General features: G+C 26.3%; 1 protein-coding gene across 10 annotated transcripts in view; it reads left to right on the top strand.

The window, feature by feature from the left end:
- hlk (hulk) overlaps window positions 1–14,139 on the top strand; it is a 309,501-nt gene that overhangs the window by 189,132 nt on the left and 106,230 nt on the right. For all 10 annotated transcript variants that reach the window (XM_075356311.1, XM_075356337.1, XM_075356327.1 and 7 more), the window contains one exon: window positions 4,633–4,815. In XM_075356311.1, the coding sequence (XP_075212426.1) occupies window positions 4,633–4,815 (183 nt within the window). The remainder of the gene's footprint in view (window positions 1–4,632; window positions 4,816–14,139) is intronic.

The following is a 14,139-nucleotide window of genomic DNA, read 5'->3' as shown; positions in this document are numbered from 1 at the left end:
AAAAAAAGTAAAAAAAAAATATATATATATGAAGTTGGATTCGAACCGATGTGCCTTCCCCTTGTAAAATAGTTCCAAATATTTCATTAATTAAAATTTCATTTGCTAATAATTCTGGAACTAATGAAAATAAGTACCACTTATGATATATATCATTGAAAAACTCTCAATGAGGACTCATTACTGCAGTTTACGAAAAAGTTCAAAATCCAATTTTTTTTTTTTGGTTTGGGGCTTTTATGGACATTTTTAGTCAAGTCAATTGGAATCAAAAGGGAAGGTACACAACTAGATGTTACAACAGTTCTAAACCCAAAATTTCAACATTTTGTGGCTAATCATTTTTTATTTATGCGAGATACATACATATGTTCTTACAAACTTCACGCTGAAACTAGTCAAAATGGATTCAGGGATGGTCAAAATGGATATTTCCACTGAAATCTGAAAACCAAGATTTTTCCTGATTACAATACTTCCTTTTCTTCATACAAGGAAAAATACATTCAGCAAATTCAGAAAAATTTACAAAAACACTTGCTCATAAGACTCTGCTGGTAAGATTCCATTAAGTTTCAATTTATACCTACCTGACAAGATCTCAAAGAGAACATTCAAGGAAGTATAATGATGTGAATCATATCTAACCACGAACCACAGATAACAGAACTGTCATAAACTATTAATATAAGAAATGTTTTATTTAAGTTAATAAGCCTGTGTTGTGTGATCATTCTAGTTTCAGAAAAATTACTGTAATTCTACTTTAAATATTTCTGTCTTGAGCTCAGAGCATATTGTTTTTGATAGATTGCTTTTACATAGGGTCTTCTGCAGCATATATCATACCTCTGACAATAAAGTTTTACTGACAATTTTTAGGAATATCAATTTTTCTCAATCCACTTTGTTTTTCATCTTATATAATGAGACCACACACATGTGCATGTGCACATGCACATGCACAAGTACCCCATAATATATACACTCAACAAAAATTTGACAGTAACACCTAAAAACCAAAATCTCAAAACAGAATATTAAATTCATAAACATGCTAAATTTGTTTGCAATTATAACTTATAAAATTAACAAACACAATATGGACTGAACACATTGTTTGATTACTTATCTAAGTCATTACCAACACTTACAAATTGGTGCCATTAACAACAGTCCACTAGAAATTCTATTAAAGAAAGTGTTTATAATTAGTTCTTAAAGGCCTTTGGAAGAACTATTTTGATATTACTTGAAAGTAAGTCATTTGTGTTTTTTAACCGTTTTTGGTGTGTTGCATTTCATCATGATGCTATTGAGTTTTATAGAAATGAAAGAAAATCATGACCATTACTAGAATCTAGAATATACAATAACAGTTATAATTTTAAAGTTATACAAATCATTAATGTTTACTTTGATTCTAATATTTCCTGAAGGTAGAAATTTGTTAGTTATGTGTTCCTTTTATCAAATTTAACAACTTGAATGCCACCAATTTTTCAAGCACTTTTAACTGGCCATGAGATCCCAACTGGGACCTCAAATAATATCAACACCAGATCATGAGTTCCTATTTTGAATCTTATCTTCAGTTGAAGACACAGAGACTCTCTATGACATCTCATTTTCCTTTTTTTCTTAAGTGCATTTGTTCACCACGTTCCAACTTATAAATTTATATATTTAGCTTCCTGTAAGGTTAACTTATAATGGAGTTAATAATTTTATAATATTTATGAGCTAAATATCAGTTTTATGCTTATATATGAATGTTTATTATTTACTAAAAATAACTAAAATATTTATAGGCTAAAAAGAGAGTTGTATTGCATGTTACAATATTCCACCAAATTTGAAACTCAGTATGCTTAGTGTTATTTCAAGAGTGCATACTAAGTTCTCAGTATGTTCAATCTTCTACTCAAAACTTCTTTTTTTATGAAACATAAATTGAAAAATAGACATTTTTCTTTCAATTTTATTTATTAGTTCATAGTAATTAATATTGCATAGCCTAACTCAAGTACATTTTATATATCTTAATTTTATTTTATATTTTTGATCTAGAAATTGGTAAAATGTTGTTGAAAAATATAAGGTGTGCACTTTTTTAGTAATATAAGCAATTCTAACCTATGGGTAGTCAAGGTCAACCATTCTCTTCAGTTCGATATTCTCCTCAAATATTCCTTAAAATGCAAACAAATGAAATTACAATTATGAAGAAACTGATGAAATGTAGCAAATGAAGTAAAACTTATTAATCACATTCAGTTCTTATTTGAAATGAACCTTTTCTGGAATTACCCAATTACAGTTTAGTTTGCAAAAAGAACTTATATTTTGGCTTTTATACCGAAATATTGCTTTTAATCTCGCACCGACATAAGCAGTGTATTAATTGAACTCCTCAAACCAGATATGATTATAGTAAGGACATTAAAATGCAATTAAAATTAGTTGTACCATTTATTGGATCTGAATTATTGTACTGCAGTATCATACACAGTTGTGGTAATTTAATTACCAATTCACAATGATATTGTGAATTGGTAATTAATTTGGAATTTGGTTCACTTTTTGTCATCAAAAACAAAGAGAAAGAGTCCTTTCTCTTTGTTAGATTCCACAGTTAGATTCTCTAAGTTAGATTCCACAGATTTGTTAGATTCTCTCAGTTAAATTCCACAATGGTGGAATCTAACTGTTTTAGTATGTCCATCTGGGTTAAACCTTTTAAAACAAAGTAGTTCGTAATTTCTTGAACTTCAAGTTTATCCATTTTTCAGAAAATGCCTATACTTGTTTTGTTTACTCAGTTTTCAAAAATATGACGCTCGATCATCACAGTCACTTCATAAATGTTAGTTTAATTGAAACTAAATCCAGCTGTCTGAAACTTTGCAGTACTTCATCTAAGATAACATACTTGATGAATATCATAGTCGTTTGGTTATACTTGTTCCATCTTTGTATCAGGCTGAGAACCTCCCAAATGACACTAATTAATATTCTGATTTCAAAGGTTATTTTTATACAGTACTACGAAGAACACGTAGACATTATATAACAGTTCCATGTTCCATATTTGGAGAGCATACACTACTACGTGCCCTTACAGGAAGGCAATTATCATGTTACATTTCTGTCTCCACTGAATCATCTTCATTAAAGCTGTAAAGCTTTATTAGAGACTATTTCAATCACTGAATACATGTCAAAGTTGCTGTAAGCTTAGCTTCAGTCACGATACCATTGATACACATGTCTCAGTAGGTATTTGCCTTAATAATTTTGTTAGCGTTTTCACCTCCATTAATGTTTCTTCTTTCCTCTTGATCTACCATTTAGTATTCTCAGACATACTGTAGTTGGTAAGCCTAACATGGAATGCTTGTTATTCTTGAATGTGTTTATATAATTATTGGAATGACTTGTGATTCAAGTCAGGTCAGCTACAAATATTATGGTTATAGCACTTTATAACAATACAGTACAATTTTTTGATTTACAATACTATTTGCACACCAAACTTACATGTATATTTAAAAGATATCCTGACCAGTAATCTCCAGCTCTCTCTGTTTTTACTCGCCCACATGAGTTCTATTACTGCTAGCCAGTTGGAGAGTTAGATATACCCAATAATTGTCATACAATACCAAATTCTCATTGCCTATTTAATAATTACATGTAAATTGTTTTCTTCCTAAATCTTAAATCCCAAGTTTATCTTCATTTGTGTGCTACATAATCATATAAAGCATCTCATAACATCAAAAAGCTATTTATATGAAAAAAGTTATAATCTTTACCCAGAATTATTAACATAGTTAAAATAGTAAATAAATATCACACTAACTTATTGCCCTTTACTACCACATTAATTTATTATGTATTGGCTAATATGTGCAAATCCTTTATGCAAATTTTAATATCAGTCTAAGTTCAACATCAAAAAAGTATTTTTATTTTTAAGATTTTATAAAAATAAAGTTATCACTAGTTACACAACTATAGAATTGCAGTACTTATCATAACAGTAAGTAAATTTGTACTAATTATCATAACATTTGTAGAACCCTGTTGACTATATTGACCCACAAAATAGAACTACTGATCAGTTGAGTAGAAAAATCCACATCTCAACATTTTATTATTCTCTTCCATATCAATGAGAATTGCTTTTGGTTTACAATCTACTTAATTGTTCTAATTTTGTTTTATTTTATTTTTATGATTTTTGACATATTCAACACACATTTTAACAAGGAAGATGATATGAATGAAATTATAGGTGAAAAAATGCTGGACCTTTACCAGAAATTGAACCTAAAACCAATATGCTTAGTTCTACAGCTGGCTAGCTTTGATCAAAACTGCTCATTCAGCTTATTTTTTTTTTTTTTTTTTGAAAGGCAGAGATGCTATCACTCACATCACAGAGGCTTATCTCTTTCTTCAAATAAATAGTCAATTCATTTTCCTGTTTAAAAAATAATACCAGTGAAAATAAAAAGAATTTGTTAATTTTTGCTCTGTTATATTATATCCTTTTTAATTTTAATTCTGTTAAAAAATTTTTTTTAAATTTATAAGTGCAATTTTGTTATCTAATTACTTTTGCAGATGATGATAAATGTGAATCATGCCCTGAAATATTAGAAGAACTGGAAACGATTGATGATGATACTGATGATCATGGTATTCAGTTTGTTAAGTCAAAAGATTCAAAACTTGCTTCAGAAATTGGAATATTCAGTTTTCCTGCACTTGTTTATTATGAAACTGGAGTACCTATCATGTATGATGGTAAGTACTTAAAAAATATTTTTTATACCACATTCCATTAAGTATTATTTGTTTAGCTTTGAAATGTTATATATTTCATATAAACCATATGATTAGATTGAAGGTAGAATACATTTATTTATTTTTCCCTGTTTTCATTCTAAATATAATTAGTTAAATGATAATGATTAATGTTATTGTAGTATATTTAACTGCATATCCACTTGTTATTTCCCGCAATTACATTATATGTAAGAAAAAGGTGTCGAGTATAAAAGTACAACAGTTTGTGGTTTATTGAATTTGATATTCTTTAAAAGTGTTTAATTTGTTATTATGTAATGCTTGTGTTCAGCTGGGTGAATTACCTCAGCAACAAAATAAAAAAAATTTAATTCACATTATAACTATATTAGAAAAAAATGAATTTTTTTTTTTTAATGTATTTAGATGGGAAGAATTTTTTTATCCTTAATTAATGAATGTTTTATCAGATAGTAGTAGTCTCAGAACTCTAAGATTATAATTTTATGAACAGGCTAATCTATTTTCATGGTTTTTATAATTTGCATTTTTTTTTGCCTTCAGTCATTTGACTGGTTTGATGCAACTCTCCAAGATTCCCTATCTAGTGCTAGTCGTTTCATTTCAGTATACCCCCTACATCCTACATCTCTAACAATTTGTTTTACATATTAATTTGAATTATTTTTTTTTTTATATCAAAGAACAAATTTTCAGGATTTTGTGTAAATTTAATGCGTATTGGTGAAGTATCTCTTAAAATATTATTTTTTCCTTTTTTATTTATAAATGTTCCTGTTTATCACAAGACTCAATTCCAATAGCATTTCATTAGCCATATCCAATTACAAACCAACCATTCCTGAGATAATTAAAAGAAATTGTTACAATCTAAATAATATAAACATTGAAATCCAGTAAAATGTAAACATTATTTTATTTTTTAACAAGATAATAAATGCATTCTCTGTTAACATCAGTAATTATTATTCTTAATTATGTTCTTATTTTAAAAATTGATTTTTCTACTTTCATATTATTCCAGCTTTTCCACAAAATGTTGTAATAATTTTCTTTTCATAAAATATAAAGTACATTATGTTGTTGATGGGTTTTTTGGCACTAATAAATAATCTGATTGTTTGCCATTTAAAAAAGTTCAGGATAGTGTTACAAACGAAAAATACTGGAGTTTTAAAATACCTAATTATTAAATATTCTTAAATAATATTAATTAATATTATAATTCTAGTCAATATTTAAATAGCTTCTTAATACCTCTTAATTATGAATTACAGTAATGAATCATAAATAAAATGAAAGAGTTACCCTTACAGTTCCTACAATTCTCAGATTTGAGCACCTTTTGTCATGTGGCATACATCTAACCAAAAGGATATTTCATCCTCTATTTAAACCAGCATGCCTGGAGTAATGGAAGTGACAGCTATTTCAATCCTGTCCCTCAAATGAGGTAAATCAATAGGTAGCGGACACACATGCACAAGATCTTTTATAAAACCCAAAAGAGAAAAATCACATGGGGGTCAGAGCGAGTGATCTTGGAGGCTATTGCAAACAAACTCTATCATCAATTATGCCAGTGAAGAGGCTCATCATCTTGTTACCAAATAAAGTCCTGTGATCCATCTTGCCGTTGAAAAAAGAGCCATGTATCCAGCATATACAAACAAGAAACTCCTGTTATATATGCTTCAGTGAAAAAGAATACCTTGTTAAACATGTCATCAGGATATGGCACAGAAAAAATTTAATTTTGAGGAGTCCTTTTCACATTGTAAGAATTCATAGGGATTTTTTGGCTCTCATAACAGAAATGCGTTTTAACTTTTCCATTAAAATTTGATGTTGACTCATCACTAAACAAAAACATTTGTATGATCTTCACGCTGCAACATTTTAATTGCAAATTTGGCACACACAACATAATCAGTAGGGTTCAAAGCCTGTAACAGTTGTAAATGGTACAGATGCATATGTGAACATTTCCTTAAAACATTCCACAATGTCATCATTGGCAAACTGTGCCGATTTTTTTTTAGGAAAGGCACCATGACACATTTAACAATTTCTTTTGACATCCTTGGTCATCCCATACTCTTCCCTTTATGCAGACATCTGGTTATGTCAAACTGATTATTCCATTTATGTATATTATTGTCACAAATAAAAACCTTGATGTTCTTTTTTGTACAACTGGTATTATACATGGAATAATACTGGAAGTCTTACCTTTTGCCATTGTGATGGGATTTATATATTTCTGTGGAGGGAGATGCTTGTTGAATTAATTCACCATAGAAGCTTGCCAAGAAGCTTGAATGTGAGAATATGGAATATTATAACATGAAAAATCCCATCCCTGGTCAGGATTCAAATATGGGACACCCAAACCTGAGACATTACCACTTCATCATGAAGATCAATGTAGTGATATAGTTGCCATTATATAAGGGTTTTGGATTTTTTTTAAATTTTATTGGTAACTTCACCCTTCATTAGCATTAAAAAAAATCATAAAATTTTCTCATGATTCATAAGCAGATTTAAAAATTACATCAGAGATTTATTTGTTTTTTCAGTTTAATATTAAGTATATTATTTAAAAGAAATTTTAGTTTTATTTAAAAAATTTTATAAATGAAAGTAATGAATGGGAAAGATAATAAAAAAAAAAAATGGGAAAAATAAAATCTTATTGTCAAACTAAATTAATTTGTTTAAAAATATATGATTTCATATTAGAAAGGTGAAAGAAGTTTCCATTCTTTCTGAGGTAATATGTTAATATGTTTCACAAACACAGGTTTATTACCATTCAAAAATTTTGTAAAAAGAAGTATAAAATGAAGTCATCTGTAAAACGTTTTGAAAAAATAATAATTGATAATTTTAATAACAATTTTAATTAAAACAAAAATATTGTTTTAGTTTAAATAGGATTAGTACAAAATTGTTGACATTCGAAATATTAAAGGAACAAATTTATTTATAGTGTAACATTAGAAAATTTTTACATAAGTAGATAAATTCTGTAGATAATAGATCTGGAAAAATAAGAATTGAGACTATGCTACTGAAGAGCAATTAATCAGGTCAATAAAAATATCAACCAACTATCTATGCAATGAATCCTTCATATGAAACTTTTTCTCACCTCTGACCATAGTCTATCAATCTTATTTATAAAAATGTTTTACTTCCATTTTCATTCTTCCTTTAAAGTAGATTTTTTTTAAATGAAGTCTCTAATATTTGAATTAAGTCAAAACATAAGACGTAAGATGATATTGTCTATATGGGAGTTATGTACTTTACAAAATTTCAATAAAAAAAAAGGTCATTACTTACCTTCTTTGAAAACTGTTGTTGACATCATCAACACTTCTTATTGCAAGCTGTTATTACTCATCATAAATAATTAAATTTTGAATATTATCTTTCTTTACCAATCAAATCAAATGTAATAATTAATCATTTTTATTTTAAATTGGCTGAAGATTTTTAATTAAAACAACAGTTTTCTAATACAACTTTTTCAGCACAGTTAAGTGTTATTTTGAATATATTTAAATGATACTTTGAAATTGAAATGAATTAAGAGATTATAAAAATTTACATTGCAAAACAAAACAATAATTTTAAGATTACATTTCATTAGTTGAGAAGAAAAGAAGTTAATTTAATTATGAATGATTAATGAGAATCAAGAGGTAACTTCACAAGAAAATGAAGTAGTCGTAATTTATATTATGGAGTCTTCTGTTTATAATGTATATAAGAATTTATTGACATCATTTGTAGTAATAAAAACTATTATCTCTAATTCGATATTTATGTGTGCATGCATGACTGTGTGGGTGTGAATGTGTGTGTGTGTGTGTATGTGTGTGCGCACGCACGCATTTTGAAAGTTAATTCGAAATTTTTTGAGGAAAATATCAGTAATAAGTTATAAATTGAATTTTTTACATGGATGTTCCTTCTGTTTATGTGACGAAATATATACCTATTTATATTTTATACCTATTTTATGTTATACCTATTTATATTATATGTATACATTTTTTTTAAAAATCCATCCAGCTTCATGTTCCAGATTAAAAATGGTGCTAGACATTACATGTTTATTTTTTCTTAGAAATAAGGTTTTACAGAAAAAAATATTCCAGCAAAAAAATTAAAAATTACTTAATTGCTTTACAAAACTATTATTAACATTTTTTTATTTTTTTTATTTACTAGTAAATCATAATTTTTTTACTTGCCTACCATATTTTAAATAGGTTAACAAAAAAATTTTAATTTAGTAAAACATTCACAATTTTTCATATGTTACTACAGACTTAAATAAATTCAAATACCCAGCACAGGTTTTAGCAAAATTTATCCAGCCAGGTTGATAATTTGATAGAAAATTAAGAATTTATTTCATGTTTATATTTTAAATAATTAATACAGACTTTAATCATATCTATGCTTTATTTTATTATTATTGTATTTTGCAATGCTGCTCTGATAAAGGTTTTACCATGATTTCTCTCGATCCAACTTGGAAAATGTTGGTGCACTTATTTTTTTTATCCATGGAGTAATATGTCTACCTATTCCTAGTTTGATCTGTGTAATATAATAATATTTATCAATCAGGATAAAAGAATTATTTATTTGAATCCTTATTTTGGTTTTTACTCCCATGTAGTAAGGATTTTAAAAAATAATTACAGTCTACAATGTAAGTTGTTTAAGTCTGGATCTGAATCTTATGTGTTAACAATGATAATTCATTTGCTTCAAAGTAAAACTTTCTTTTCTTCAGTAGGTGTAGTGTAGCATTTCAAACAGATACAATGATTGAGATCTTAATAGTTTATAATGTTTTTTTTTTAAATAATTTGTATTACTTGAAGCTGAGTTATATTTTGAATTTTAATTTCATCCATTAGTCATACTTAAATTATCTGTATAATTTTTTATATAACATGCTGAATAATTTTAACAATTTCATTTGCCCTCAATACCGCTTAGTTTATTGCGTTGTTGTAAGTAATAATTTACAAAATTATTTATATATGCCTGCAGTTTTCATTTAAATTTAAATATTATGGTATATCTATAGCTAGATATTATAGCCAGATTGAGCTATGATACTATTTGATAATACAGTATAAAAGTGCAATAAATAAATAAATTTTTAATATGTTTCTATTATATATTCTACATATTTACTGATAAGTAGAACTGATATAAGAAATGATTGGTTTTTATCTTCAACAGTGAATACTTGGTATGATTTTTTTAGAAATAAATTGAAATTTATGGTAATCTACATATTAAGTACTTAATTTCCATTTGGTGAAAAAATTCCCTGTATTCTATTGTCATCTATATAAACATATTTCTCTTAAAATTGACTACTTACCAGTAAATGTTATTCTAGTCTTGGTTTGATTATTTTGATTTCAATAAGGCTGCATAAATTAGTACAGTAAAAACTATCATGACGTCTCAAAATAGTGATTTATTGGATATTTTATTTGGTAAATGTGAACAAAATAGGCAATGATAGATGCAATCTATCAGAATATTACATTCTTATCAGAAAACCTTTCATAGGTGTTAGTATTTCATTTGTAAGGTAAAATTATGACAAGTTAATTTTAATTTTTTTCCAATACATTTTGAACAGTGAATAAAATATGTGTAACTAATATTAATAAATATGTAGTTATTATGAAGTTTTATTTACTGAACTTGCTTATTAATAAATTTATTATGATATTCCCAAAATGTGCATTTCATTTTGTTGTATGTGGCACTTTTAATAGAATATTACATAACTTATTTTTATATGTAATAATTGTATTACCAATTAATAAAATATTCAAATATTATTACGAGTATATTCAACCATGAATTCATGATTTCTTAGATTTATATTTTCAGTTTTTAGATTTGTATTTAAGTGGAAAACTTTTCATACTACTGTCAATGCATATTATGAAAATATTTATTCATTTAGATTATATTGCTTTGCTCTTTTAAGTTTACAATTTAGCAGTTTTGTTTGTCATATAAACTAATTTTATCCATTCTGAAAATATTATTGTAACACATAATTGTACCCTATTTTTATTCTAATATTAAAATCCAATTTAAGAGTTATATCCTTTTAAAATTCTGATACTAAATTTTTTTATTAAGTTCTTTAGTAGTATTATACAGATCTCTCTAATGTGTGATTAAATCAACTAGTATAGTACTAAAAGGTTGCGTATTTTTCTTTTTGTAGAAAAAATATAACACGAAGGATTTGTTCAATTACTTTAATGAGCATTTACTAACCCATGTTTTTCTGGAATGTAACAGTCATAGTGAGTGGTTTATTAAATTTTTTAAAAATTGTTTTGAAAATAGTTTTCCTTTCCTGTAATTAATGTAGTTCACATTTAAATGTTCATGCTTTTAAGTGTTTCAGCACCTATTTGAAAAAATTATAGATTTTATGATAATTTCAGAAGGGATTAATTGACTATATCTCTTCTAAAAAAAATAATAACAAATTTTAATGGAGTTGTTTATTTAAAATTTTAAACAAGTATAGATTATTTTTAACGGTGTTATCAAAATAGTTCTGTTATGAGCTAATATATAAATAATTTCTTTTGATTTTCTTTTTAGTTTGTATTATTTCCTTTAAAGACTATTTCTTCCATTTTTTGAGATTTCATTTTCTTTTGTCTCAAATTTCATCTTGATCAGGTGATTTCTTTGATTAATGTAAGAATCGTTTTAAACAGATCTACTTCTTTGACTTTATTTCAAAGACTAATTGAAAATTTTTTTCTTACTGCATTATGAAGTTTTTCTGTAGAGTAATTAGCTACAAAGATCGTATCTTCTTGGTCATTCTTTATTGCACAGTTTACTGCATATTTATTTATTTTTTATACCTTCTAATGAATTGGTGTTCTGCTGAGTTTGTTCTTTTCAGAATCCAGACCCTTGCTGGGTTGTACATCAGTACAGTGACTATTGACTGAGCCACCAAGACTATAATTAAAATTTTAGACGATGATTAATTTTACAATCAGAACAATACTTTGAATATTGTGCTATTTAAAGCACTTTTTAAAGATAATGGGTGAAATAGCATTTGACAGTATTATGGATCTGTAAATGTATAGTAGTACAATTAAAAATATCGTTTAATATGTATAATTAAGTTACATATTCTTTTTCTTTATAAGAATTGTTTTTCTAGCTTCTATGAAATATTTCTAGGACTTATACTTATTTATAATAATTTACAGATTTTTTATATTTAATTGGAGTTCTGGATTTTAATAAATAAAAAAGGTTTATTTCTTCTTTATATTTTAAAAGTACTTATTGTTTAATCATGTTCTTAGGCAACCTAAGGAAGGAAGAAAAGGTTCTACAATGGCTAATTGAACAAAAAAGTAAGAAATTTATTGTGTAATATTTATTTAGGTTTTTTGTTATAAATTTCTTTAAAAATATAATTATCTAATAATTTTCTTTCTTACATTCTTTTCTAATTAAAACAATAATTTTCTATTCTGTTATAACTTTTTTGTAAATGTCTTATGTATTTTTTGTAATAAGTTGCATTGTAAGTTTATTAATCAATTTAGAGTCAGTTTAAAGTCAGTAAAAAACAATACTATAATAATATTAAAAACATTTTTTTAAAGTTGTTTTTAAAAGTATTTTACACATCAGTTGTTAATAAAGATATTCTACATTATAGATGAATATTGAGTAAAAATCAATCATAATTGATTAATTGGAGATTAAGCAAAAACTGTATGATCCATTTCAGTAGATTTTATAAGAAGATCCTATTGAAATTACTATTCAGCTCTTTTATCAGTTATGATGATGATCGGTTGTTGCCTTGTCTCTTTTTAATAAATATCTCTACACTACTGTAGTTAGTACTGATTCTGAATTAATCTAGAAAACAAATTAATATTTTTATTGTGCATTGCATCCTTTTTTAACTGTTTCATTACTGCTGGTACCCACTATACTAATGTCATTCTAAGACAAGAGATATATCCGCAACCTACCATCATAGCTTATGAAGAAACTGGATGATATTTTCAAAGTTTTGTTTATATCAAAAAATGTTGAATTGACTTTTAATGATGATCGTCTTGTTAAAGTATAAAACATTAAATATCACATTTTATAATAGAAAAAGTTAAAATAATTTTCTTCGGTTTTCATAATTTTTAAATATAAATTATTTGTAGATGGAAAGATTTGTTATTTAGTTTTTAATTATATTTTTTTGCAGAAATTTTTTTTTGTAAGTTTAAAGTAATCATACTGTTATTTTATTGGATAATATAAGAAAGAGTTTTTTTTCAATAATAAATAATTACATTGGTCTGATTAATGAGATATGCAATCAGGGTAATTTCTGCTCTATCTTATTTGAGTTGCATTATTTACACTTTGTGCAATAAGCAACAATTCAGTTACATTTTTTAATTATTTTATATTTTTCAAGTAAATTTTATATAGTTTTAATATTCACACGAACGTAAATTTTTATTTTTAAAATGTGTTTGCTTGATTTTTTTTACCTTTGTAATAGAGTGAATTATTTTGTGATTCGTATTTTGTGGTTAAGAAATGAAAAAATTAACACTACATGTTTATTTCCCTTTGTTTTGTAATGAAAACTGGATAACATTGAAGAGGCACATATGTTTGTTTAAATAACAAGATTTTCCGTATTACTACTATTAATATTTTTATCATTAAATAAATGTCTGTGTATGAGCAAGCAGTTTGTTTTCCAATGTAAAATTCTGGTATATTAATGAATCCCAGACTCAATTTATTCCTTAAGTTTTTCAAATTCTTCATTTTTATCATGTTTTTAAAAAATAAAAGTTTATGTATGTAAAAATTGACAATAAAAAAATGTGTCCTAAAAATGAATATACTTGAGTGTTGCATCATTTTTGTAGGCTATGCAATCATTCTGGCAATATTCAAAGTCATTTTTAGGACTAAGGCAAGATTCAGAAGTCAGCCAGGGCTGGCTGGGTATTCTTTTAAAGATTACTACATATTATTTCATTTAATTAAACTGTAGAGCAATTATATGTGATTTTCATTTTCTCTATACAAATATCAACAATTGATGTTGCTCCTTGAGTGGCTGGGTACAACTTAAATTTTTTACATGAAGTGAAGTAATGAAGAAGTCTGGCTTAACTACTGTAGCACTTGTTCATAATGAAGAGGTAGATGAATTTA

The sequence above is a fragment of the Lycorma delicatula genome, chromosome 1, assembly GCF_047948215.1.
Source record: "Lycorma delicatula isolate Av1 chromosome 1, ASM4794821v1, whole genome shotgun sequence".
In the NCBI taxonomy this organism is placed as follows: domain Eukaryota; kingdom Metazoa; phylum Arthropoda; class Insecta; order Hemiptera; family Fulgoridae; genus Lycorma; species Lycorma delicatula.
The sequence above is the reverse complement of the archived record's forward strand: the minus strand, read 5'-3'. Positions and strand labels throughout refer to the sequence as shown.